Source organism: Rhopilema esculentum, chromosome 20, assembly GCF_057945365.1.
Source record: "Rhopilema esculentum isolate cy_ngs chromosome 20, ASM5794536v1, whole genome shotgun sequence".
Taxonomy (NCBI): domain Eukaryota; kingdom Metazoa; phylum Cnidaria; class Scyphozoa; order Rhizostomeae; family Rhizostomatidae; genus Rhopilema; species Rhopilema esculentum.
The window spans coordinates 7,769,115-7,796,877 of NC_142834.1; the positions used below are offsets into that span (position 1 = coordinate 7,769,115).

Sequence of the window (27,763 nt, forward strand, 5' to 3'; positions counted from 1 at the left end):
AGTTTTATAAATTAAATGAACTAGAAGAAACAGAATAAGGGGGCGATTGCCGAATTAGAAAAATTTAGATTGAAACAGAGCTTGGTTTGGAAGAAAGGGAAACAAATTAATAGAGGGTAAAGGGAGAAGAAAGTTTAATAAATTAAATGAACTAGAAGAAACAGAATAAGGGGGGATTTACCGAATTAGAAAAATTAAAATCGAAACAGAGCTTGGTTTGGAAGAAAGGGAAACAAATTAATAGAGGGTAAAGGGAGAAGAAAGTTTTATAAATTAAATGAACTAGAAGAATCAGAATAAGGGGGGATTTACCGAATTAGAAAAATTGAAATCGAAACAGAGCTTGGTTTAGAAGGAAGGGAAATAAATTAATAGAGGGTAAAGGGAGAAGAAAGTTTTATAAATTAAATGAACTAGAAGAAACAGAATAAGGGGGGATTTACCGAATTAGAAAAATTAAAATCGAAACAGAGCTTGGTTTGGAAGAAAGGGAAACAAATTAATAGAGGGTAAAGGGAGAAGAAAGTTTTATAAATTAAATGAACTAGAAGAAACAGAATAAGGGGGAGATTGCCGAATTAGAAAAAATAAGATCGAAACAGAGTTTGATTTGGAGGGAAGGGAAATAAATTAATAGAGGGTAAAGGGAGAAGAAAGTTTTATAAATTAAATGAACTAGAAGAAAGAGAATAAGGGGGAGATTGCCGAATTAGAAAAATTAAGATCGAAAAAGTTTGGTTCTGAAGGAAGAGAAATAAATTAATAGATGTTGAACGGTGAAGAAAGTTTTATAAATTAAATGAACTAGAAGAAACAGAATAAGGGGGAGATTGCCGAATTAGAAAAATTTAGATTGAAACAGAGCTTGGTTTTGAAGGAAGGGAAATAAATTAATAGAGGGTAAAAGGAGAAGAAAGTTTTATAAATTAAATGAACTAGAAGAAACAGAATAAGGGGGCGATTGCCGAATTAGAAAAATTTAGATTGAAACAGAGCTTGGTTTGGAAGAAAGGGAAACAAATTAATAGAGGGTAAAGGGAGAAGAAAGTTTAATAAATTAAATGAACTAGAAGAAACAGAATAAGGGGGGATTTACCGAATTAGAAAAATTAAAATCGAAACAGAGCTTGGTTTGGAAGAAAGGGAAACAAATTAATAGAGGGTAAAGGGAGAAGAAAGTTTTATAAATTAAATGAACTAGAAGAAACAGAATAAGGGGGGATTTACCGAATTAGAAAAATTGAAATCGAAACAGAGCTTGGTTTTGAAGGAAGGGAAATAAATTAATAGAGGGTAAAAGGAGAAGAAAGTTTTATAAATTAAATGAACTAGAAGAAACAGAATAAGGGGGCGATTGCCGAATTAGAAAAATTTAGATTGAAACAGAGCTTGGTTTGGAAGAAAGGGAAACAAATTAATAGAGGGTAAAGGGAGAAGAAAGTTTAATAAATTAAATGAACTAGAAGAAACAGAATAAGGGGGGATTTACCGAATTAGAAAAATTAAAATCGAAACAGAGCTTGGTTTGGAAGAAAGGGAAACAAATTAATAGAGGGTAAAGGGAGAAGAAAGTTTTATAAATTAAATGAACTAGAAGAATCAGAATAAGGGGGGATTTACCGAATTAGAAAAATTGAAATCGAAACAGAGCTTGGTTTTGAAGGAAGGGAAATAAATTAATAGAGGGTAAAGGGAGAAGAAAGTTTTATAAATTAAATGAACTAGAAGAAACAGAATAAGGGGGGATTTACCGAATTAGAAAAATTAAAATCGAAACAGAGCTTGGTTTGGAAGAAAGGGAAACAAATTAATAGAGGGTAAAGGGAGAAGAAAGTTTAATAAATTAAATGAACTAGAAGAAACAGAATAAGGGGGGATTTACCGAATTAGAAAAATTAAAATCGAAACAGAGCTTGGTTTGGAAGAAAGGGAAACAAATTAATAGAGGGTAAAGGGAGAAGAAAGTTTTATAAATTAAATGAACTAGAAGAAACAGAATAAGGGGGAATTTACCGAATTAAAAAAATTAAAATCGAAACAGAGCTTGGTTTGGAAGGAAGGGAAATAAATTAATAAAGGGTAAAGAGAAAAAATTGTTTGGTAATCTAAATGATCTAGAAGAAAGAGAATAAGGGGGAGATTGCCGACTTAGAAAAATTAAGATCGAAAAAGTTTGGTTCTGAAGGAAGAGAAATAAATTAATAGATGTTGAACGGTGAAGAAAGTTTTATAAATTAAATGAACTAGAAGAAACAGAATAAGGGGGAGATTGCCGAATTAGAAAAATTTAGATTGAAACAGAGCTTGGTTTGGAAGAAAGGGAAACAAATTAATAGAGGGTAAAGGGAGAAGAAAGTTTTATAAATTGAATGAACTAGAAGAAACAGAATAAGGGGGAGATTGCCGAATTAGAAAAAATAAGATCGAAACAGAGTTTGATTTGGAAGGAAGGGAAATAAATTAATAGAGGGTAAAAGGAGAAGAAAGTTTTATAAATTAAATGAACTAGAAGAAACAGAATAAGGGGGAATTTACCGAATTAAAAAAATTAAGATCGAAACAGAGCTTGGTTTGGAAGGAAGGGAAATAAATTAATAGAGGGTAAAGGGAGAAGAAAGTTTTATAAATTAAATGAACTAGAAGAAACAGAATAAGGGGGGATTTACCGAATTAGAAAAATTGAAATCGAAACAGAGCTTGGTTTTGAAGGAAGGGAAATAAATTAATAGAGGGTAAAAGGAGAAGAAAGTTTTATAAATTAAATGAACTAGAAGAAACAGAATAAGGGGGCGATTGCCGAATTAGAAAAATTTACATTGAAACAGAGCTTGGTTTGGAAGAAAGGGAAACAAATTAATAGAGGGTAAAGGGAGAAGAAAGTTTAATAAATTAAATGAACTAGAAGAAACAGAATAAGGGGGGATTTACCGAATTAGAAAAATTAAAATCGAAACAGAGCTTGGTTTGGAAGAAAGGGAAACAAATTAATAGAGGGTAAAGGGAGAAGAAAGTTTTATAAATTAAATGAACTAGAAGAAACAGAATAAGGGGGGATTTACCGAATTAGAAAAATTGAAATCGAAACAGAGCTTGGTTTTGAAGGAAGGGAAATAAATTAATAGAGGGTAAAAGGAGAAGAAAGTTTTATAAATTAAATGAACTAGAAGAAACAGAATAAGGGGGCGATTGCCGAATTAGAAAAATTTAGATTGAAACAGAGCTTGGTTTGGAAGAAAGGGAAACAAATTAATAGAGGGTAAAGGGAGAAGAAAGTTTAATAAATTAAATGAACTAGAAGAAACAGAATAAGGGGGGATTTACCGAATTAGAAAAATTAAAATCGAAACAGAGCTTGGTTTGGAAGAAAGGGAAACAAATTAATAGAGGGTAAAGGGAGAAGAAAGTTTTATAAATTAAATGAACTAGAAGAAACAGAATAAGGGGGGATTTACCGAATTAGAAAAATTGAAATCGAAACAGAGCTTGGTTTTGAAGGAAGGGAAATAAATTAATAGAGGGTAAAAGGAGAAGAAAGTTTTATAAATTAAATGAACTAGAAGAAACAGAATAAGGGGGCGATTGCCGAATTAGAAAAATTTAGATTGAAACAGAGCTTGGTTTGGAAGAAAGGGAAACAAATTAATAGAGGGTAAAGGGAGAAGAAAGTTTAATAAATTAAATGAACTAGAAGAAACAGAATAAGGGGGGATTTACCGAATTAGAAAAATTAAAATCGAAACAGAGCTTGGTTTGGAAGAAAGGGAAACAAATTAATAGAGGGTAAAGGGAGAAGAAAGTTTTATAAATTAAATGAACTAGAAGAATCAGAATAAGGGGGGATTTACCGAATTAGAAAAATTGAAATCGAAACAGAGCTTGGTTTTGAAGGAAGGGAAATAAATTAATAGAGGGTAAAGGGAGAAGAAAGTTTTATAAATTAAATGAACTAGAAGAAACAGAATAAGGGGGAGATTGCCGAATTAGAAAAAATAAGATCGAAACAGAGTTTGATTTGGAGGGAAGGGAAATAAATTAATACAGGGTAAAGAGAGAAAATTGTTTGGTAATCTAAATGATCTAGAAGAAAGAGAATAAGGGGGAGATTGCCGAATTAGAAAAATTAAGATCGAAAAAGTTTGGTTCTGAAGGAAGAGAAATAAATTAATAGATGTTGAACGGTGAAGAAAGTTTTATAAATTAAATGAACTAGAAGAAACAGAATAAGGGGGAGATTGCCGAATTAGAAAAATTTAGATTGAAACAGAGCTTGGTTTGGAAGAAAGGGAAACAAATTAATAGAGGGTAAAGGGAGAAGAATGTTTTATAAATTGAATGAACTAAAAGAAACAGAATAAGGGGGAATTTACCGAATTAAAAAAATTAAGATCGAAACAGAGCTTGGTTTGGAAGGAAGGGAAATAAATTAATAAAGGGTAAAGGGAGAAGAAAGTTTTTTAACTTAAATGAACTAGAAGAAACAGAATAAGGGGGAGATTACCGAATTAGAAAAATTAAAATCGAAACAGAGCTTGGTTTGGAAGGAAGGGAAGTAAATTAATAAAGGGTAAAGGGAGAAGAAAGTTTTATAAAGTAATTGAACTAGAAGAAACAGAATAAGGGGGAGATTACCGAATTAGAAAAATTAAAATCGAAACAGAGCTTGGTTTGGAAGGAAGGGAAGTAAATTAATAAAGGGTAAAGGGAGAAGAAAGTTTTATAAATTAAATGAACTAGAAGAAACAGAATAAGGGGGAATTTACCGAATTAGAAAAATTAAAATCGAAACAGAGCTTGGTTTGGAAGGAAGGGAAGTAAATTAATAAAGGGTAAAGGGAGAAGAAAGTTTTATAAATTAAATGAACTAGAAGAAACAGAATAAGGGGGAGATTACCGAATTAGAAAAATTAAAATCGAAACAGAGCTTGGTTTGGAAGGAAGGGAAGTAAATTAATAAAGGGTAAAGGGAGAAGAAAGTTTTATAAATTAAATGAACTAGAAGAAACAGAATAAGGGGGAATTTACCGAATTAAAAAAATTAAAATCGAAACAGAGCTTGGTTTGGAAGGAAGGGAAATAAATTAATAAAGGGTAAAGGGAGAAGAAAGTTTTATAAATTAAATGAACTAGAAGAATCAGAATAAGGGGGGATTTACCGAATTAGAAAAATTGAAATCGAAACAGAGCTTGGTTTTGAAGGAAGGGAAATAAATTAATAGAGGGTAAAGGGAGAAGAAAGTTTTATAAATTAAATGAACTAGAAGAAACAGAATTAGGGGGAGATTGCCGAATTAGAAAAAATAAGATCGAAACAGAGTTTGATTTGGAGGGAAGGGAAATAAATTAATACAGGGTAAAGAGAGAAAATTGTTTGGTAATCTAAATGATCTAGAAGAAAGAGAATAAGGGGGAGATTGCCGAATTAGAAAAATTAAGATCGAAAAAGTTTGGTTCTGAAGGAAGAGAAATAAATTAATAGATGTTGAACGGTGAAGAAAGTTTTATAAATTAAATGAACTAGAAGAAACAGAATAAGGGGGAGATTGCCGAATTAGAAAAATTTAGATTGAAACAGAGCTTGGTTTGGAAGAAAGGGAAACAAATTAATAGAGGGTAAAGGGAGAAGAAAGTTTTATAAATTAAATGAACTAGAAGAAACAGAATAAGAGGGAGATTGCCGAATTAGAAAAATTTAGATTGAAACAGAGCTTGGTTTGGAAGAAAGGGAAACAAATTAATAGAGGGTAAAGGGAGAAGAAAGTTTTATAAATTAAATGAACTAGAAGAAACAGAATAAGGGGGGATTTACCGAATTAGAAAAATTGAAATCGAAACAGAGCTTGGTTTTGAAGGAAGGGAAATAAATTAATAGAGGGTAAAAGGAGAAGAAAGTTTTATAAATTAAATGAACTAGAAGAAACAGAATAAGGGGGCGATTGCCGAATTAGAAAAATTTAGATTGAAACAGAGCTTGGTTTGGAAGAAAGGGAAACAAATTAATAGAGGGTAAAGGGAGAAGAAAGTTTAATAAATTAAATGAACTAGAAGAAACAGAATAAGGGGGGATTTACCGAATTAGAAAAATTAAAATCGAAACAAAGCTTGGTTTGGAAGAAAGGGAAACAAATTAATAGAGGGTAAAGGGAGAAGAAAGTTTTATAAATTAAATGAACTAGAAGAATCAGAATAAGGGGGGATTTACCGAATTAGAAAAATTGAAATCGAAACAGAGCTTGGTTTTGAAGGAAGGGAAATAAATTAATAGAGGGTAAAGGGAGAAGAAAGTTTTATAAATTAAATGAACTAGAAGAAACAGAATAAGGGGGAGATTGCCGAATTAGAAAAAATAAGATCGAAACAGAGTTTGATTTGGAGGGAAGGGAAATAAATTAATACAGGGTAAAGAGAGAAAATTGTTTGGTAATCTAAATGATCTAGAAGAAAGAGAATAAGGGGGAGATTGCCGAATTAGAAAAATTAAGATCGAAAAAGTTTGGTTCTGAAGGAAGAGAAATAAATTAATAGATGTTGAACGGTGAAGAAAGTTTTATAAATTAAATGAACTAGAAGAAACAGAATAAGGGGGAGATTGCCGAATTAGAAAAATTTAGATTGAAACAGAGCTTGGTTTGGAAGAAAGGGAAACAAATTAATAGAGGGTAAAGGGAGAAGAAAGTTTTATAAATTGAATGAACTAGAAGAAACAGAATAAGGGGGAATTTACCGAATTAAAAAAATTAAGATCGAAACAGAGCTTGGTTTGGAAGGAAGGGAAATAAATTAATAAAGGGTAAAGGGAGAAGAAAGTTTTATAAATTAAATGAACTAGAAGAAACAGAATAAGGGGGAGATTACCGAATTAGAAAAATTAAAATCGAAACAGAGCTTGGTTTGGAAGGAAGGGAAGTAAATTAATAAAGGGTAAAGGGAGAAGAAAGTTTTATAAATTAAATGAACTAGAAGAAACAGAATAAGGGGGAGATTACCGAATTAGAAAAATTAAAATCGAAACAGAGCTTGGTTTGGAAGGAAGGGAAGTAAATTAATAAAGGGTAAAGGGAGAAGAAAGTTTTATAAATTAAATGAACTAGAAGAAACAGAATAAGGGGGAGATTACCGAATTAGAAAAATTAAAATCGAAACAGAGCTTGGTTTGGAAGGAAGGGAAGTAAATTAATAAAGGGTAAAGGGAGAAGAAAGTTTTATAAATTAAATGAACTAGAAGAAACAGAATAAGGGGGAGATTGCCGAATTAGAAAAATTAAAATCGAAACAGAGCTTGGTTTGGAAGGAAGGGAAGTAAATTAATAAAGGGTAAAGGGAGAAGAAAGTTTTATAAATTAAATGAACTAGAAGAAACAGAATAAGGGGGAGATTACCGAATTAGAAAAATTAAAATCGAAACAGAGCTTGGTTTGGAAGGAAGGGAAGTAAATTAATAAAGGGTAAAGGGAGAAGAAAGTTTTATAAATTAAATGAACTAGAAGAAACAGAATAAGGGGGAATTTACCGAATTAAAAAAATTAAAATCGAAACAGAGCTTGGTTTGGAAGGAAGGGAAATAAATTAATAAAGGGTAAAGGGAGATGAAAGTTTTATAAATTAAATGAACTAGAAGAAACAGAATAAGGGGGAATTTACCGAATTAAAAAAATTAAAATCGAAACAGAGCTTGGTTTGGAAGGAAAGGAAATAAATTAAGAGAGAGTAAAGGGAGAACAAAGTTTTATAAATTAAATGAACTAGAAGAAACAGAATAAGGGGGAATTTACCGAATTAAAAAAATTAAAATCGAAACAGAGCTTGGTTTGGAAGGAAAGGAAATAAATTAAGAGAGAGTAAAGGGAGAACAAAGTTTTATAAATTAAATGAACTAGAAGAAACAGAATAAGGGGGAGATACATTGGTATTGTGCACCAGATCAAATTTTAGAGCAGATGAAAAGATTTCTGATGCTCCTTCAAGTGAGAGTGATACCAATTATTCTTGCGACCCATAATCAAAAACTTGCGATTTGGAATACAATCCTTGTGCAACGAGATGAAGTGATGTCTTTCTTCCTAAAATCATTTTTCCTTTCGCTTATATAAATATCCTTCAATAATAGACAGTTCTTGTGTTTTATCACTTTTGAGTAACTGCTTTTATTTCACCTTTGAATCCGTTAATAATATTCAAGACCTTCCTACATTTCTGGATGAACCTGAAAAAATCCAGGCAGTAACTTCCCTCCTAACGTGACATCTCTTGTCTTGTCACAAAAGAAAAAACCAAATAAAGAAGAAAGAAGAGGAAGGAAATGAAGGGTTAAATGGGGAGAAGGAAAAGGACGACGGCAAAGGTAAAAGGAAGTAGAAGGAAAGGGAGGTTGAGCTTGAGATGAAAGAGAGAAGAATAGAGAAAAGATAAAAGAGAAAATGAAGAAGTTCACAAAGAAAGGGAAAAGGAGAAAAAGAAGAGAAAGAAACAGAATAAAGAAATGAAGAAGATGTAGTAGAAACAGAAAAAGAGAAGGTAGAAAAAAAATTCGAGAGGGAATGGTGAATGGTGTTGAATGTGGAAGAGTAGAAAGGATATAGTTGAAGGGAAGGAAGGCGAGGAAAGCAGAATGAAGACAGAGAATGGAGAAGTTGGAGGTTAAGGGAACAAAGGAAAGAAAGAAGAAAAAGGTGGAAGGAAAAGAAGGATGGTTTTTTCGCAAAGAGTTAATGATGAATTCCTGTCGCAATCACTGTCAATAGAATTCATTACAAAGGTCACAATGAAAAATCTAAACTGTAAAATGCACTTTTATTCCGTTATTGCCTTTCTTAGTTAAGAAGAATCATTTTCTATTTCCAAAATATTCTCAACGTCGTTATGGTCTAACGATGAAAGGAGAAAACATACGCAAAGCCACAAAAGAGGTTCACCTTTCTTCTTCTTCTCCTTTATCCTCTTCTTCTTCTGTCATATGCCCCTACCATTTAATATAAAAAACTTAATATACCTTTAATGATCTTTATAATTCATCAGAACTGAAATTTGCGATTATCGTAATCTTTTAAATCTTTTGTTTGTTTTTGCTCATAGACACTTTTTCATAAGAATGTTTATCAGAATGTTTAGGATCAAAATTGCTGGTGTTTGAGAATGATTTAAGGAAAATGCAAGGCTTAAACTTCACCAAGAATTAAATTTTTTGTCTATGTGAGTTTTTAGGAAAGCAAAACAAATGCAAGTTTCACGCTTCATGTTTTTAAGCAGACGCATCGGGCCTTGTAGTCATTTATTCTAAAATGCGACTCCGTTGCTTTTCAGGAACTGGCTGTGATTTGTTAATGACGCTGAGCTCAGAATTGGAGAATTCTTGTTTTGTTTTTTTGTGATGACGTAATAAATGAACAAAGATTTTATTCTCTGATCTTCAGGGGAATTTACACCTTGTGCCGCTTAAGAATAATTTAAGAATAGTCTTCGGCTCAAAATCAAACCATTTTTAGATTATTTAAACAAAAGTATGTATTTTGTGGAAAAATAAAACAAAAGACAATGGCAAAAGTTACCAAAAGATGTGAAAACTGTACCTCTGGTCTCTAGCATTGCTTCCAGAATCTTTAAATTCTTGGATCAAGTAGCCAAAAAGATAGATTTTCTTCAATTTCTCTTGCCAAGTTTGTTATATTTTCACTTGCAGACGCCATCTTGTTAAACTCATGGCAAATTACAAAGGATGCTGGGTAAAGGACCTCCTTCGTAGTTACGCATTTGACATTCAAAAACTTTACTCTTTCCAACCAACAATCCCAATTAACTTTTTCTATGGTACTTTGTTTTGGTTTATCACCACACATAATTTTTTCATGGATTGAATGTTACATTCTATTTTCCGACTGACAATCTGCTTTGGACTTAGTAGCATTCAGTTCGAAGAGATTGATTCACACTACTATCGATACTGTATTTTCCCTCGCCAAACAACAACCCTCACTCTTGTGTAAAGTCTGAAAGCCTATCTATAAATTGACTTGCTGTGGTCTATCTGTGTCTAAGGCCTTTTTATATCCTACATTTTTTGAAAGGATGGGTAGTTTCAAATGAACTGCAAGTCACAACACTAAATATTAGTAATATGTTTATGGGACTTGGTCTTAGCTAGCAATATGAAGCGTAAATCACAATGTGCAGTTAGAATCGGTTTAGGCCGAATATTCTATAAACTACATGAGTAATGCAAGTGGTACCACGTGTCTAGACTTCATTAAGTTCGCCATAAGCTTAAATAGTAGTGCTTAACAGTCTTAACAGAACACAAAACCTGAACTTCAGCCAAGCACAAATGACAAAGTAGGAGCTGCGTAAAGCGACGTGATCAAGCCAACTCAAACGAGGAAGCTTTTTGAAATGATAGATCAAGAATTTAAGGACCAAGGAAGAAAAAATCAAGTGTTGGCCTGATCTCAGGATATGCTGTAGGGAGTTAGGAGGCACAAAGTTTGGTATTTACACACGTGCCCGCGCAAATTCTGCTCTGTCAGCAGCACATGCGTTGTAGATGATGCAGAAATGTGACGAAGAGACAAAAATTTGAATTACGATGAAGTGTTCCATAAAATCAAGGGTTTCGATGTCCCCATGGCGAGCATTAAAACGACATAACAAAAGAAAAGATGTGGTACAGCCTTGAATGATGCAGTCTAAATTCCAGGCACACGTGAAAAAGACGAAGGAATTATAAAATAAATGCAAATCAAAGGTACTTAAAACATAAAACTTGAAAGCTATTATCAAGGCTTCTTTCAACTCTTTTGAAGCTTTTATTCCAATGTGATCTTGAAGTCAATACCAAACTGAAAACTTTATTCTTTTTCGATACTGATCGTAATAATCAAAAGGGGCACGTGCTAAAGGGCTAGGGGTCATCCTAAAAGAAATGCTTCGTTATGTTACTTGACTCTTTTATGGCATCGCAAATCGAATCCAATAAAAAAACTGTCTTCAAAATATTTATACGTTTAGTGGAAACTGCAAAACATTGTCCTTCTTTGGAAAATACAAGGGGGGGGTGTGAAAAATGTTAAAAATTGCATTGGGACTTCAAAATTGCTTTTCAAAATACTACAGAGAATACGTATTTCAACTACTCCCATTTTCGAAAGATTCATCAAATGGTTTACATAAATCTTGTCTGTTAGATCCAATAGGATACTGCGGCAGTATTTGAGTCGACAAATACAGTTTTTGTTCAAAATTTTTTTTGTCTTCCAATGGTTCTTGATATCTTTTTGGCGAAGCATTGTTTTATCGTCAAATTGAATTCCACCAGCCAAAATGGCCTATACTACCTTATAACGCCCACCTGCCTGAGGCCTATAAGTCGATGACTCAAACTTAATGAGCTCTTCCTTTAGTAACCTCCTCACTTCTGCTCTGGCTATTTGAATTGCCCTTTCTGATAATGACTCGATGTACAAATGCAATCTTTTTTCACCCTCCTTTACCTTGCTCCCTGGGGGTACATACGAGCCCCTGACTGTAATCCCCGCTTCTGAAACTTCACATACCCGTGATATCGTCTCTTTGGATGTGATCCTCCATCTTGCTTGTTGTGGTAGATCATTAATATCAATTTCAGACTCATATTTCTCCAATTTCTCTGGCTCTGTCTGTCCCTCCTCTTCTTTTTCTGTTTCAGGGGCTTTATAATTCAACTTCGCATTTACTTTGTCAGCAAGCTGCTTAGCCAGTCCAATACCCTTAATCTGCTCTAGAGCTCCACCTTTGAGAATCTGGGTTGCGGCATGCTGTGTTTTATCTGCATTTTGACCCTGACTTATCTTTATGTTTATCTTTGCAGCAATACTCGAAGCTTTCTTCATCTTGTCTTGATCAATGACTGCTGGTTGCTGCCCTGCCAGGCCTGGTGCAAGCTGTGGAGGCGCTTTCTTAGGCTTTGAATCGTGGAATGCCTTGTTTAAGTCATCTTCTATTTTATCCATGGCATTTTCAGCCGCTTCAGCCTCGTCATCCGAATCCTGTAGGCCTAAGGCCCATTTTTGCATTTTTTTCATTTCGTTGCTCTTTGCTTCTTCTTCTTCGTCAAACTTGAAGCCTTTTCCGCCGAATCCCTTGTTCTTTTCCCTTTTTACCTTTTTTCCTTCTGCTTTCATTTGCTCTTTATATTCTTGCCACAAAGTCTTGAGCGCCTCTGGCGGTGCTCCTTTAGATGTCTCAAGCGCTTTGATTATATCTTGGGCAAGCTTTCCTTCATCCGGTGTTATCAGAGTAAAGGCCACGCCTTTATTTCCTGCACGACCAGTGCGGCCCACACGATGAACGTAATCCTCAAAATGATTTGGACAGTCATAGTTAACAACCAAATTGAGTTGCTTGACATCCAGGCCACGTGCGGCTACTGATGTCGCAACCATTATCTTGATGTTACCATTTTTAAAATCAGTAATCGTACTATCGCGATCAAACTGATCCATACCCCCGTGTAATGACAAACAAGGATATCCACGTTTTAGCAAATCCTTGAAGAGAACATCTGCAGAGTCCTGTTTCTCTACAAAAACGAGGATACTACCTTGATCTTGGTACATCCCTAGCAACTCAAGCAGCTTCAAAAACTTGTTATCCTCATCAATTACAACAACATGCTGAGAAATGTCAGAGCAGACAATACTACGTCCACCCACTTCAATTTCAATCGGTGATTTCAAAAGTTTCCTTGCAAGGCCTTCAAGCTGACGCGGAAAAGTTGCAGAAAACAGAACCGTCTGCCTGTCGTCCCTAATGTTCGCAATAATCTTCATAACCTGTGGTTCAAAGCCCATATCGAACATGCGATCTGCTTCATCTAAAACTAGATACGTGCATCGTCTACAATTGGTTACACGCCCACTGTTTGCAGTTAGCATGTCAATCATTCTTCCGGGGGTACATACAATTATTTCAGCACCCCGCTTGAGCTCAGCTATTTGCTCGCTTATCCCACTTCCACCATAAATACACACGGCCTGAAGACCCAGTGGCTTGCAGAACCTTTTTGTCTCCTTGTGGATTTGTAATGCAAGTTCTCTAGTGGGTGTCATTATAATCGCGATTGGTCCATCATTCTCATCCAAAGGTGGCTGGTCTAATACATGTCTAAACATTGGAAGCAAAAATGCTAATGTTTTCCCACTTCCTGTTTTGGCAATACCAATGACATCACGACCTGACATAATCGAAGGTATACCTTGCGCTTGGACCGGGGTTGGCTTCTCGTAATTACATTTCTTGAGAACTTCTAGTATCTTATTGTTGACACCTGATTGAGCCCAAGTCTTAATCGGCTTTGGAATATCTCTTCCTACAACTCTAATGCTACCTAACTCAAGTCTGTATTTGTCTACCTCTTCGTCAGTCATTTTTGCAAGATCTGGAACCTCAACATAAAAATTTTTCCTAAACGGGCGATAATAAATCTTGGAGTGATCAGCAGCCAGAAGCTCTTTTTTCTTCTTTTGCTTCATAGCGGCAAATGCGTTGCCTTCAAGGATGTCCTCTTTCTCCCCTTCTTCTGATGAATATTCCATGAGATCTTGATTCTGTTCAATGACTTCTGGCTTCTTTTCACCCATATCACTTTCTGCTTTTTTGACAACAGTTGTCACAATTGTGGTTGTTTTCCCTTTCTCCTTTGCTGTTTGCCCGAATGCATTGAACTTCTTCACTTGTTTTTGAACCTCTTTCATGTATGCGTCCAAAGGATCAACTTCATCCTCTTCATCCTTCTCATCATTCTTTTTCACTGAATCATCCTCCTCGTCGTCATCATCATCATCTTCTAGACTCCACTTTTTCCCTGCGACTTTCTCTTCCTGCGTTTCCTCGCCATCCTTATGCTGTCTTGCCAATCTCCATGCTTCTACTCTTTCCTTTCTTCTTCTCATTGCATCTTCAATGTTATCTAAAGCAACAGCTCCTTCCGACTTATCTTTTCCACTTTTGCTCTCAGAAGTCTCTTTGTCGTCATGCCGATCATGCTTTCTGCTGCGATGTCTTTCATCCTTTCCGGGCGCTTTTCTCTCTTTGTCCTGGTCCCTGTCTCTATCTCTATTTCTCTCTCTATCTCGATCTCGATCCCTACCTTTGTCTTCCCGTTGATCTCTACTTCTCACTTTTTCCTTGGTTTCTCTTTCTTCTTCCTTGTGGCCTCTTTCCCTATCTCGTTCCTTACCCCGTTCTCTATCCCGCTCTTTTTCCCTTTCTTTATCTTTAATCCTTTCTCTTTCCCTATCTTTATCTCTCTCCTTCTGTTTATCTATCTCTTTGTATTCCCCAGTTTTTTCTCGCTTATCTCTATCCTTACTTTTCGTCTCCTTCTCTTTTGTAGTCTTCTTTTCTTTGCTCTCTGTCTTTTCTTCTTTTGGTTCTCTATGAATAACTTTTTCTTCCTTATCACTAGATGTGTCTACGTCTTGATCTTTATGTCTTTCTTTGTGATGCTCTTCACCTTTTTCTTTATCTTTACGATGCTCTCCGTTCTTCTCTCTGTCTCTAATTCCGGTGCCTTTTGCAGCTCCATCTTCTTTTCCTTTGTCTTTATGCTTGACCTTTTCCTTTATTTGCCTGTCATCTTCCTCTCCACTTTCACTATCATACTTCTTCTTCGACTTTTCTTCTTTCCTTTCTTTGTATTTTTCTTTAACCTTTCCTCCTGTTGATTTAGTTTTTATCGGAGACTTGCTTCTGCTTCGACTTTCGCGATGCTTTTTCTTCTTTTTCTTTATAGGGCTTTCCTCTTCACTGTCATACTTACTTGCCTTCTTCTTTTTACTTGATTTTCTTTCTGGTGAAGATGACAAACTCGAGCTTGATCTCCTTCGTTTTTTCCTTTTTTCAGGGCTTGGACTTTCTCTTAACTTCTTTTTAGACTTGGATTTTGATTTTTTCTTTTCTGGCGAGACACTAAAAACAAAACAAAAGATTATAGCTGACAAGAATTACATAAAATAATCAATTTACAGGAAAAATGACGCATCATTGACATAAATACACAATATTTAGAGATATAGTTGATACAAAAAACGAAAAACGATTTCAAGATTGTCATTACAACTTCTAATGATAACTGTTGCTTTGTTTTTGCTTTATATTTCAAAATGTCACAAAAATACGGGGGTAGTTGTAGTTTAACAAGATATTTATTTCTCGTTTGATTGGTAGTTGAATTTTTTTAGTACCAATTGCTAATATAGCAGAATAAAGACCACTAACGTTTAGTACTATGACGAGTGTCAGACAGTTTATGTTATTAGTTTTTCCAAAAACGATTCGAGAATTTGTACCACCGAAAGTCAGTAGAAATCTCATAATGATAACAAACTTGGAAATTTTGTATCAATAATACCTATCCCTTCTAACAAAACAAGAATTTACCAGCCGACTGCAATATTGTTGTCCATTCAAGGTCATCAAGGAATGCATACCCTGGTTTTTGGGGATAATAACTTGTCATCAGCACAACATCATAAAAAATTCCACAAGAAAAAGAGACCCCAGAAATTGACCTTTTTCACAGCATGGAAGAATTGTCATTCTAGTTCTAACTAAAGCATTAAACCTACCACACACCAAGATTTCCAAAAACCTTCTTTTGTTGAATCAGAAAATCATGATTATGTATATGCAGTAGCTACTTTGACTAAACATCGCTGGTTAAAACTTTCATTGCAGCACTAGGCACAACTGCCAATTCTATGAATTGTCTTGGATTATTTGTACCACTGATATTTAAATTCAGCTCTGCTCCTAGATCTAGATAGATTTCTGCTAACCTCAGAACATCACTTAAACACAGCGAAGCAAAATATTTTCAATAAACATCTCAAAGTGAGTAGTTTGAACGTCAGTTATTTATATCATTACGGCAAATAGATACTTAATATGTTATTATAAAATGATTGAGCTACACTCAATCAAGCTTACACTCAATCAAGATAAATTTAAAAGTGGTGTGTAGATGGATTCCACACAAAGCCTCCATCTTAACTTTAGGCTTCATATATAATCTTCTATATTCTACACTAGCTTCATGTCTACTTGTCACATTACAAACCCTAAATATTGAGTTGAAACTCTTGATTAGTGCTGAGTGTTAATACCATGAATAAAAAAGTCCTACTTCGGATAGATGACCAAATAAGAGCATAATCGTTATATCTGATGCCAAGTCCACAGCATATGGCAAAAGCATGCCAAAGGCTATAATAACACATTCGAGGAATATTTGAAATTTTACATTGAATGGTAATGGTAACATGGTATTATTAAGACTGTGTTGCTGCTTGCCTGGGCTTATTAGTATGCTTCCCTTAGTAGCAGCATTACCCCTTGTTTTCATTAAAAAGTGATGTTGCATCTTGCCCTGATTGAGTATAGCTGGAAACAAACTATTATATATGTCATTTATCTATTACATTTATTAAACTTTTACATTTTCCTGTTACATATAGCTTATTACAAAAAGGCACCGCCAAAGATACAATTCCCAGACTAGAGCTAAATATCTTAGAAGATGAGAAAAGGTATCTGAACATGCTATGATACTGCTTGGATTTCTTATTATCGTTGTAGAGTTTGAAATCACTCTGACTGGGTATAAACATATATGCTATTAAAAGGGTAAAAAAAATGCTTTTCACGCACATCGTAACATCTAGTCCATAAAATAATCCCACGTAAAGTATGATGACAAACTATAATTCTAGGTATCCTTATAAAAGGAATATGTCATCATTCATTAAACTGGGAGCCTAACCAAGGACAAACTAGTCATTTTTATACACCACTTTAGTAAAACAAATACGAGAACTTAAAAACATTTTATATCTTATTTTCTCATTCTCAGTAAGAAAGATGAGTACTTTGATATTTTGTTTCCATGCAGCAAAGCTATCTTCATTCTCACACAGAGTTTCTAGCAACATTCAAACAGGGTGTCACTAACTTAGTATTATGGAAAAAGCTTAACCCATTGGTGATTAGTAGAAATAAAGTTGTACATATGTCAATTGGGGCTTGCAGATTGATCTGTGTCATTATTCTTGTAGAGAAATTCTTCATACATTTACCTTGCCTTACTGCCTCTTTAGAATTTCCTCCTACATTCTGATCTTTATATAGTCAAATCTATACATAAATCATTGTATTTTGTAATTCATTGATGGTTTAATCATCCCCATTTAAAGCTATCAACAAGAGAGCTACATTATTACATCAACTTGTGTATCCATTATGGAAAAGGAATCTAGTCTATAAGATCTTGTTTGTTATTTACTAGCCTCTCAATTTTTATACATTGGGTGGACATTAGAGTTTTGAGGGACTTTGCAACATAATACAAGTGGAGTTGTTTAGAAACACTTGAAAAACCAGGCCTGGCCATTTGAATACAGCCAAAGCTCTTGTTTCCTTCAAAGCTCTCCTCAAATAGTGGAGGGGAGCTACAAATTTCTCTCCTAAATGCTCTAAAAAGCAAATAGCTCTCCTTGATATCAATTTTTCTTTGTTTTTATCCTTTTTATCTACAGCTAGCTCACCTGGAAATTACTAGGAGAGCTGTTTACTGCTCCCCTGCTAAAACTCTTATGGCCAGGCCTCATAAATCTAAAATATTGTCATCCTTTGGAGATATAAATGCATACCATTAAAAAAGTATGAGGGAGATATTGCATCTTATACGTATCATAAAACAAAAATTAGGCTCCTGATTCTTGACTTCTATCAATTCATTGATAATGGGTAATATGCAATTACTAGCACAGGCTGCTCCTTATTCTATAAAAAAACCATCATGGGCAATGTTTTTCACATGGATGCAGCTGTAAGCAGACAAGGTACCATAGGAAAATTTTCTTTGAATTACAAGAAATACAGACAGGTTTGACAATTTTTTCAGTACATTGACTTAAATTTTTCATGATATTTTGGCACAAAGCATTCATTAAACTTTGTAATAGAGAATATTTATGATTGGTAAAATAAATCTTAAAAAATTTTCTAACTAGGCCGCTTACATGTGCATTGCACATTTCCTTCACAAAATTATTGCACCACCAGCAGGCCTTTTCGTAAGAAATAACCCACGCGAGTGGCCGATCACTCGCATGATTTCTCTTGCTCAAGTGATCGCTCTGATAGTGATAGCAATGATCTTATAAGGTACCCTTTTGTTTGAGGTAACATCAAATGAAAATAAACTGTTATGATGACTTTTATTGCACTCCAAGAAAGAACAAATACCCAATAAAAATGTGCTTTGTTTATAAACTTTATGTATATCATGAAGGTCATATAGATGTCATTGCCGGATGATCGCAAAATGTTGTTGAAAATTTGCCGTAAATTCTGCGCACAATATTTGTTTATCTGGTCATGTTCCTCGCAAATATTCCACCATTAAAACTTCTGACTTCTGATAACAAGAAAAAACAAAAAATTCAAGGTCTCTTCGAAAGCCTTTGCTTCAAAGTTCACGCATGATTTTCGCGGGAAATTTTTGTTATCCACAAATTTCAAAATTAATGTTCTGGCGTTCCCTGCCCAGAAAAAATACTTTACAGTCTGGCTGTACAGAAAATGTCCTAAGTGCTATTGTAGTTCAAATACTAATGCATTGTTTCGTTGAGATGTGGTTTAGTCAGCTTACTTATATTTCCTGTGTTTTGATATACCGGCTTTGTATTGTCTATGTCACTTGCTTGGATCACAAAAGATAACTAGAAATGTCTTGATTGATGAGACATTTATTCTTCACAATTTACCGTTTTGCGTTAGCGATCGTGAGTGATCGCTCGCGTCAACAAAAAGGCCTGACCAGTAACAAATTGTAGCACTCCTGGAAAACTTCTTTAGCAGGCCTTTTCGTTTCACACAGGCAATCGACCTTGCCCTTGCCATGGCCCTCGCAAAATGATTGATTTGGCTATTGACAGCCCTTACCAAAACATATACCACCCCAAAGAGAAAGGAAGAGCACTTAGGGAGAAGTTAGAGACATTATTGTTGTTGTCACTGTTATATAATTCACACCTCCCCAATAGAAACAAACAATTTTTGGAAACTTAAAGCTGGCACATAAAGTGATGTTGTCAAGGGCTTCCCTCGCGGCCTTTTAGCTGAATGTTTTTTTAGAATGCGAGTGCTATAAATGGGAACCAAAGTGGAGCTATTAAAAAACAGTTATTTGAGAATGCATTGTTTCACTAGGAACAACATGAGTTCGAACAAAGACAAAAGATATGAAAATGGATAAGACTTATTAATGGGAATCGGGCCTTAATTTGTTTATAATCCTGCCTACCCCAAAAATGCTATCAATATAACTCACAAAAAAATTAAAAAACTACTTTTAAAAAAATTAACAAGAAGCTAAAAGAAACAAATAACAAAAAAGGTATAGTCAATCAAAACCTGGTGCTGCGTGAGTGCGAAAAAAGAGTGCGATTTTTGGGCGAGTGTGGAGCAGTCAGAGAGGACAAAGGACGCCTGTGAAGGGGGCAGCAGGGACAGTAGCCAGCCCTTTACTTTGTGAAATTGAGCATTTTTCTGTGTTTCACTACTGTTATGAATTTTTTCTTGGTGCTTTGCCCCTGTTGTTCTCTCTGAGTACAGGCTTCTCTGGAGAGGATGAGGGAGAGAATTGTTCAACCAATTCAAAATCTGATTGCCATTCATACTCTGAAAAAGCGAACTTCTAGATAGTGGTTTTAATTTATTTGAAGCTTTACCTTAGCTGGTTAAACTTAGCATATTTTCTCTTAGTCTGTTCCTAAAAGTCAGGAAATTCCTGAATGAAAGATCTAGTTGCTAATGAGCAAAACTTCTTCATTGTTGATGTCCAGCATAGATCATTACATCAAATGATGAAAGGCCTGTCTTTATGGGGACCAAAAGTATAGCAAGTTACAAAAAAGACGATGAAATTTTTTTAGCTGGACAATGATGGAAAATTTATTGAGATAATTATCAACATTCTAGACCTACAGCGAATTTCACCTAACATCATAAATGCCAATGCTGGGCAACCAAACATGATGTTCTGGCAATCTGACATCTCAAACAGCATTCTGGGTAAACGTTTGGAGAAATGGTAGATCATTCTTGACTAGTTTCAGAATATCAAAAAGGCATGGGATCTGTCTGCAAAAAGTGATGGAATTGTACCTCCTGGAGACAAGCATTGCATGGAAACACAGCCCCAAACAACTAGGAAGTGGTCAGATGACTTAAAAAGACATGGTGATATATAAACTGGCTGGTCGGTATAAACAGTATGTAGTAGAATTTAAAAAATCCTGAATTATCAATAAAGAGAAGAGTAAAAAGACCATTGAGTTGAGAACCCATGTCTAGTGCCAGCCTGCATTTGAGACCCATGTACAGGATTAGTGGCGAGCATGATCCAAGTGTGGAATCTATAGCTTACCCTGGAGATATCCTGCGTAGACTAATGGTTTACCATTTTTTTCTATTGTTTATTGGTGTATATTTGGCATGAGCTTCACATGGATTCCACCCTGGGCATGATCTTTAGTAAAACTTGCCAGCTGTTTTAAGCTAGTTTTATCTTTAGCTTCAATAGTTTGATCTGTTGATGAATATTAAATTTTGGGTACTAGTTTTATTAGCAACCATTTCCTGCTTAATTTTGCTAGAATCTGTGACAAGCTAAAATCCCAAAATTCATACAGGATATAGCGGATTTAAATTAAATTTTATAACTTTCTTAATAATTGGAATTGAATTAAGCTGGATATCTGGATAGAGTTGCAGGGTTATAAAGTGGCTACTTTAATGGTGTTCTGTTCTATTTCTAATAAAACTGCAGACTTATATAAAGATATTTTAATGATATATTTGCAGTCTTGCTTCTCGAACTCCTTAGGATAAACGATTCACCAGTCTTGTTCTGTCGAAGGTAATCTGTTAGTAAAATGGGAACAATACAGCACTATTACACAGTGACAAAAAAGGAATCATTGATCAGTGGCATCTTCTAGCACTTTTTATCCATTAATCTATTATTTCTTGCAATCTGAGCATTACACCGACACTCGGTCCTGCTCAGTATCGATGTAGAATTAGAGGTAAAAGTTAAAAGACCCGTTTGTTCTGACGGAGAGAAGATCAGCTATAAAGCTTACCGCTTAAAATCGTCCTCTGAGCCACTGCTGATTTCTTCACTGGAGTACGTCCTTTTCTTGTATCGACGACTCTTTTTTAATTTCTTTTTATCAGTCTCGGAGCTTGAGCTTCTTTCTCTCCGTCTACTTCTAGTATCACCCCCCATTTCAAAATTTTACAACATACTACAAACGATGGTACTTTTGGGTTTCTTAGGCCCATCAATGGTTTGGTGAACGTGCAGGTTATGCGCTTGCGCGCAGACAGCCTCTCTTTGTTCATTCAGGACAAGATGATAAAGATTATGATTGTTATTATTACTGTTTGCATAAATTGCAGTTTTCTTCCTTTTTATTTTTTTAAATTTTGTTTTATTTTTAATTCAATGTAATTTATCATGAATGGGACTACATTCTCGGCGACCGTGTAAACTTCAAAATGTTAATGAAAATGTAGTCTTTAAAATATCAAAATACAAAAGTGAATACCCTAGAGCTAGGCAAAGAAGGGCAAATTGCTTTCATAAAACTTAGAGAAATTATATTGTTCTTTGCTGCAATGATACAAATTTGCTTGCATATTCTAAAATCCACAAAACAAGGTATTTTGGTACAGAAAGTGTTCGTATAGTTACTTTAAAGAGGTAATCATCAATTTGAATCCTAAATATTTTATTAAATTAATAATATTTAATAATTTTATTGATATCAATTTTTGTGCAACCTATACCGAGTTGCGGAAACTTAACTACCATCAAGCTTGCAATATAATCATGAAACTTTTGATTATTATATCATAAATGACATTTTTGGGGTATGAATGTTGAAACTTTTGACAACAATCTAACATCAAAATCAAGACGGGAACTTCTGCTTGAAGTTTCTGTAAAAACTTCCGCCTTTACATGTTTATCTTTGAAAGTTTCAACTTGTTTATCTATTAATATACTATTATTCCCAAACATTAAATGAATTAATCTTTTCATTATGCTTGTTACTGTATGGATTATTAAACAGACCGCAGGTACCGTGGAGCGTTGTAAAAAGCGGGGGCTCTAGAAAAAGTGGAGGGGCTAAAACCGTATAAAAAAGAGGCTTTACTGGTAGTTTATTTCTTGATGCCTGGCATTTTTGCAAATGTGAGGGGTGCCTGATTGACCGACCATCCTGACATTACAATTGGATGTTGCTCCTGGGTTGTTACGCTTCTTATTGGGTTGTTCTGCTATCCGCTTGTTACTACTTGTTACTGGTGTTGTAATATAAGTTTAGAATAAATATCGTTGCTTTTTCGTTCTTAATATTATTATGCTGTCCGTAGTCGATATTGGTTTTTAAGCACGCTTAGCTGCATCTTGTTGTCTTAAAGTAATTGATTGATGGATTTATTGTTTAGCTCAGTTGGAGTTGGGAGGGGCGTGCTGAGGGTTTTTAGAGAGAGGAATTGCGATCGAGGAGTTGGAGTTGTCAAGGACGTTTTCAAGTCGTTTTAAAGTTGTCAAGATCGTTCGTTGTCAAGAATGGAATTAATTATAATAATTACTTGTAAATAGTATATATATATATAGTGTTTATTTCATTGTGGGTTTTGCTACCATACACCGACCAGCCTTAAAAAGCACAACATTGGGTTGTGGTTGTTCCGCTTGTTCCTGGTTTTAGAAACGGCGGATTATATGTGGTTTGCGAAATGTGCCTCGGGAGACTCTAGGTTTTGCTTGCTTTCTATGGTCTCACCGTTTCTTGTTAAATTTCTCTCTCCTTCTCCCTTTTCGTTAAGCAGAGGTATTCTAATGATAGAAATGGTTACAATGACTTTTTTCGTGGGAAACTTTTTCGTCATTGCTTACAAATTAACACTAAAACACTTAAAATCATTATGAAAAGTTTCTCATCAAAACTTTTGTTATTAACTGTTTGTCCAGGAAAAATATTTATGGGCATGTTGCTTATGCAATTCAAAAAGTTCAAAAATTCAAAAAACCAAAATCACTAGGTTTTGAAAATTTTAGGTTAACGGGTATCTCTCATTAGCAGGGCAAAGCGAAAAATACAAAGGGAAAAAGATCAGACAGAGGGAAAATTATGAACACCGAAAAAATATTTCACTGGGAGAAAGATCAAAGTTACACTTGGTCATTAATTAGACTAAGATAAGAAGCTTTTATGGAGTCTCCTTGTAGCACTGGAGGCAGGCCCGTAGACACTGGGGGGCAATACCCCTCAATAATTTGCAAAAATTATGTTTGAAGATCTTATGAGCACAGCGTGATCTGACAGTATTTCGTAATACAGTTATAGAAAAAGCTATATTTCTATCCATACCCCCCAAATCCAGTTTAGCTGTCTACAGGCCTGACCGGAGAAGATGGAGGGTATGATATTTTGGGCAGGCCCTGTGATAGGCAAATTTAAAAATTCATGTGCCCTTGTTGCTCTTTTATTAGTTAAACTTATTTATTTTATCAAACAGCCTTTTATCAATTAAACAGCCTGAAGGTGATTTCAAGAGTGAGTGAGATCGAAAATTCTTTATCAGCCAAATGCTTTGGTTTTTCGGCTAAAGTACCAAGTAGCAAAACAATTATAGAAATCAGAACAGTAATACAAATAGAAATAAACACAACAACAATTTGGTCTAAATTTATATCACACTACCAAGTACAAAACGTGTCTATAATTTAGGTATGAAACTACAGAAGAAAAATAAGCCACAATACTAAAATTCCATGCACTTAATTTATCAAAGCTTACAGCAAACCTGCCTACCTACCAATGCAAACATTTTGGTTTCAGGTGAGGTTTTTTTTATTCAACAATTGCTTTCAAAGAGCAGAAATTCAACCAAGAATATTTTGAAAAATTTAATTTCCTAAAAACTGGCTTTTCTATGCAAAACATTCACCATTGATGCCTACCAGGGGTTTGTGTTCCCAGGCTCCCTAATCAACCTTGTTCCAAATAACTTTTTTCAATGTTTGGCCCTATTACCCCTGGCAGGCCCTCTCCAATGTTAGAGTATTTGTACAATTTACAGAAATTATTTACAACAATAGAGCTGAAAAAGGAAAATTTAGAGGCCAGGCTTGATGCGGATGTGGTCTGTAATTGCTTACTTGCACAATCTTCTGTAGCAAGGTATTTGGAAAAAACAGGAAGAAATGATTGATGCTATAATTTCTAGACTGGTAACATAATTTGCCTTTTTATATATTCCAATTTCACTGATTAACATATAAATAACACAAAAGGTAAGGAGCCATTTCTAGTCAGTGCCAAGTTCTCTACACATTTCAAGATCCATACCAGCACGCAGTTCTGATAATGGAACCATCACTTTTCCAACTATTGTTTCCTGCATTCCACTTGAATCCATGACTAGGAAACACAATGTGTATTGCCGCAATTTGTGATGCAGAACATCTGGAATCTTGAATGACTGCTCAAAAATGGGATGTCGGGTATGCATAACAGATTCTGTCCGTTGCCAATAAAAGTCTTCAGGGAGAATACAGAAGTTAACATATACTTCAAAGTTTTCTTCTCTCACCTGGCTAACAGGAAGGTCAATAGCTTGTCTTATAACAACAACAAGCTGTGAAGCATCAGAGTCATAAAATAAAGACAAAATCAAAGCACCATTTGGGAACTTTCCCTCCACATCATTAACATCTCCTTTCTGATCATAGCTGACAACATAATCTGTTACCTCAAATTCATTATTAGCTTCCACTTCTTGAGATTCTGCATTCAACAATGAGCTGTGCAAGTATACTTCCTTGCTTGGTAAAAAGTTACGATTAGGCTCCATATCAATGGGCTCAATAGGCTCACTTCGAAGACTGCTAGCTCTGCTGCTCGGTCGACTTGGCAGCTTGTAGCTACCATTTAGCAGACTCCCGGATCTGAAATAGGGTTCCCTTAGCTTTGGCACTAGTTTGCTGCTATACCTGTCATCTAAACTCCCTGTTCGGTTTATTGCTGGCTCACTTCGACTGCTGTTTGAATAATCCACTGCCCTGGTGTGTTCTGCATAATAATGCCTTCCACTTACTGAAACTGGCAAGTGGTAAGGAGGGCTGGCAGCTTTTGCTATTGATGCTTGAACAGCTTTTGGTACTGTGTATGGAATATATGATGGGGTCATGTGTCCATAGGATGCATGGTCTTGCATGAGGAATTGATGCTCTATTGGCAGATGCCTGCCCCGCTTTCTCAGTCGAACAATAACACAGGATATCAAGCATGTCAGCAATGCAACCATAAGCAAAATGCTTAATGTTGTTAAAAGCACAAAAAGCCAATCTGGGAAGAAATTATAACATTTATTGTATTGTGTCAATCATCTTTATGATTCTGTTGCTTAAATTCAACTGAAGAAACCAGGTCTGTTGGAAAAATTGAAATCAGTGTGATTGTCATTTGGGGGAGGGTAGGGTACAGGTGGCAACTTGCATCAACCTGTCAGAAAATCATTGCGTTTTGCCAGATGAACCACAAATCACATCTCAAGCAAATTCCTTGAGCTACTTAAAAAGTTCTGTTTTTCTATCATAGACATTTTCTTTGACAGAGACCACACCCTACTTGCCCAAATAGAAATGGGGTTCGTTCGCAGAAGAAGTCCCTGGGAATTTCCGAGGGACAATTCACTCTTTCGATTATACCTAAAACAAAAGGATTTCCAGGGATTTTAAGATAAAACAATAGGATTTTCACGAAAAGTTTACGAGATTTTCTTGGAGTGATTTGCCCCTCGGGAATTTCATCGTGTAAAAAGATAAAGGATCTTTTGACTGCAAGATAAAAACATAATATGGGTTGTAGCATTTCATGGTCTGCAAAAACTAAAGAATATAGGTACGGTATTTCATAAAGTTTGATCGAGTAAAGGTAATTAATTCAACATCACAAGAAAACAATTTAATTCAAACATTCCGAAACATCCGACAGGTCCTTATTGATATTAAAAAGGATAAAAATAATTGTACAACCAGAGAGATCTATATTTGTTCACAGAATGGGGACTTGATGAATTCACTGCATTTTCGTTCAGTGCACTTCGCTTCGCTAGTAGATCGTTATCATAAACTTGCTATCCAATATGCGTAGTTTCCCGTCTAAACTCGCTACAGTTGACTGCTCACTTACCAGGTACTTGCAGCATGCTTCCTGTCGCTTCAATAAACCTTTCCCTATTCACAAAACATATTTGCTTGGTAAGCTCTTATTTCTCGGCGGTTGCTCGGGGGGAGTTGGCCACGTTAATTCAAAAACCAGGCATTTTTCTTCCTTGTCCTGATCCAGAATCGCAGCATCACCAGACCATCATACCCCATATTCGATCGCACATTAAATAATCGGAGCCATGTACCGTGTCCTTCGCAAAAATTATAATCTTTGGAATTTGATTAAACAATCTTTTATAACCGAAAAGAAACAGAAGTCGATTTCTATTCTTTTCCATTATTATATATTATGATAAGCATATTGTCATGTCGATTAGAAAAGAACAAAGGCGAATTCAATTCCCATCGGCCATCATTTCTGTTTGGGCTTGTTACCATGGACTTGTCCGGATTTCTTTCTCTGTGGGGGGCGTGGCATTGTTGAGGCTGAGTCGCTACTTAGATTGTTTTCTTGAACAAGAACAAAATGACGTCCAAGAGCAATATAACTCTATTTTTCATGAACAAATTGCATGCAAAGACCTCCCAAATAACAGAAACGCTCCAAAGACCCCTTTTTTATTTACAAGTTCTCAACAAAATTGCAAACCACTTTTGAGACAACATAAAAAAGCTACACAATAAAAAAAACCTTAGTTTATTCCCTCTCTATGGTTTATTCTCTGTTCCTGGCATAAAACGAAACACCTCCGCAATCTGCACCTACGCAATATGCAGAGATCAGCTGAAAAAAACTTCCGCATTGCACAAGAAGAGCTTGTTTCTGATCATTTTGTTCAAGATCGGTTCAAGGTTCAAGCAGAGTTATTTGATAAGAACAATTGTATGGTAGTCGTTTTTCAAGGATGACAGCAGATCAGCATAGGAAAAATGGATTTGAAAGGAAATATTTCTATACGGAGGTTCATATTATTTGCAAGGATTCTCAATGCATTTCGATCTTAGCAGTTTACAAGTAAACACATCAAAAATGCCCTTGTTAATAGACGATGAAGACTCCTAAAAGCACTTGCTGTTATTTGCACTCAGAATCTATGCTGTTTTTTTCTAGAAAAATATTCTAGAATATGCTGTTTTCTTTCTAGAGTTCTCCAAAAGCTGCCCGAGGTAGCTGATCATTCTCCTATAAATTTGAGGGGGAAGGCTCCACGAAATTCGCTCCATAGTACGTATACTCGCCTTGCAACAAGTAGGGCTTCGGCGGGTGCTTTGCACCAAGTGGGAATCAACGAGAACTTACTGACGTTATATTCTAACTGCTCGTTGATCCTTGCATTTTTTGAAAGAATGATATATTCCTCGGCTGAACCTTAATTGGAAGAAAGAATACTTAAAAGATAACTCTCAGAAGTGGGATTATCACAAAGGGAGACTATTAGACTGAGACTATTAGACAAGTGGCTTGAGTGGGACTATTAGACA

General features: G+C 35.2%; 2 protein-coding genes across 2 annotated transcripts; both read right to left on the bottom strand.

Moving 5' to 3' along the window:
- Positions 1 to 10,568: 10,568 nt before the first annotated feature.
- On the bottom strand, positions 10,569 to 21,405 carry LOC135687313 (putative ATP-dependent RNA helicase DDX46). Its single transcript, XM_065203840.2, has 2 exons — positions 21,174 to 21,405; positions 10,569 to 14,934 (listed from the first exon to the last, which is right to left on the bottom strand). The coding sequence occupies exons 1-2, from the start codon at positions 21,317 to 21,319 to the stop codon at positions 11,313 to 11,315; spliced, it is 3,768 nt and encodes a 1,255-aa protein (XP_065059912.2). The 5' UTR covers positions 21,320 to 21,405; the 3' UTR covers positions 10,569 to 11,312.
- Positions 21,406 to 23,782: 2,377 nt separating this feature from the next.
- LOC135687450 (uncharacterized) lies at positions 23,783 to 26,934 on the bottom strand. Its single transcript, XM_065204007.2, has 2 exons — positions 26,304 to 26,934; positions 23,783 to 25,457 (listed from the first exon to the last, which is right to left on the bottom strand). Exons 1-2 carry the CDS (start codon positions 26,317 to 26,319, stop codon positions 24,418 to 24,420), a joined length of 1,056 nt encoding a protein of 351 aa, XP_065060079.2. The 5' UTR covers positions 26,320 to 26,934; the 3' UTR covers positions 23,783 to 24,417.
- Between the last annotated feature and the right edge of the window lie 829 nt (positions 26,935 to 27,763).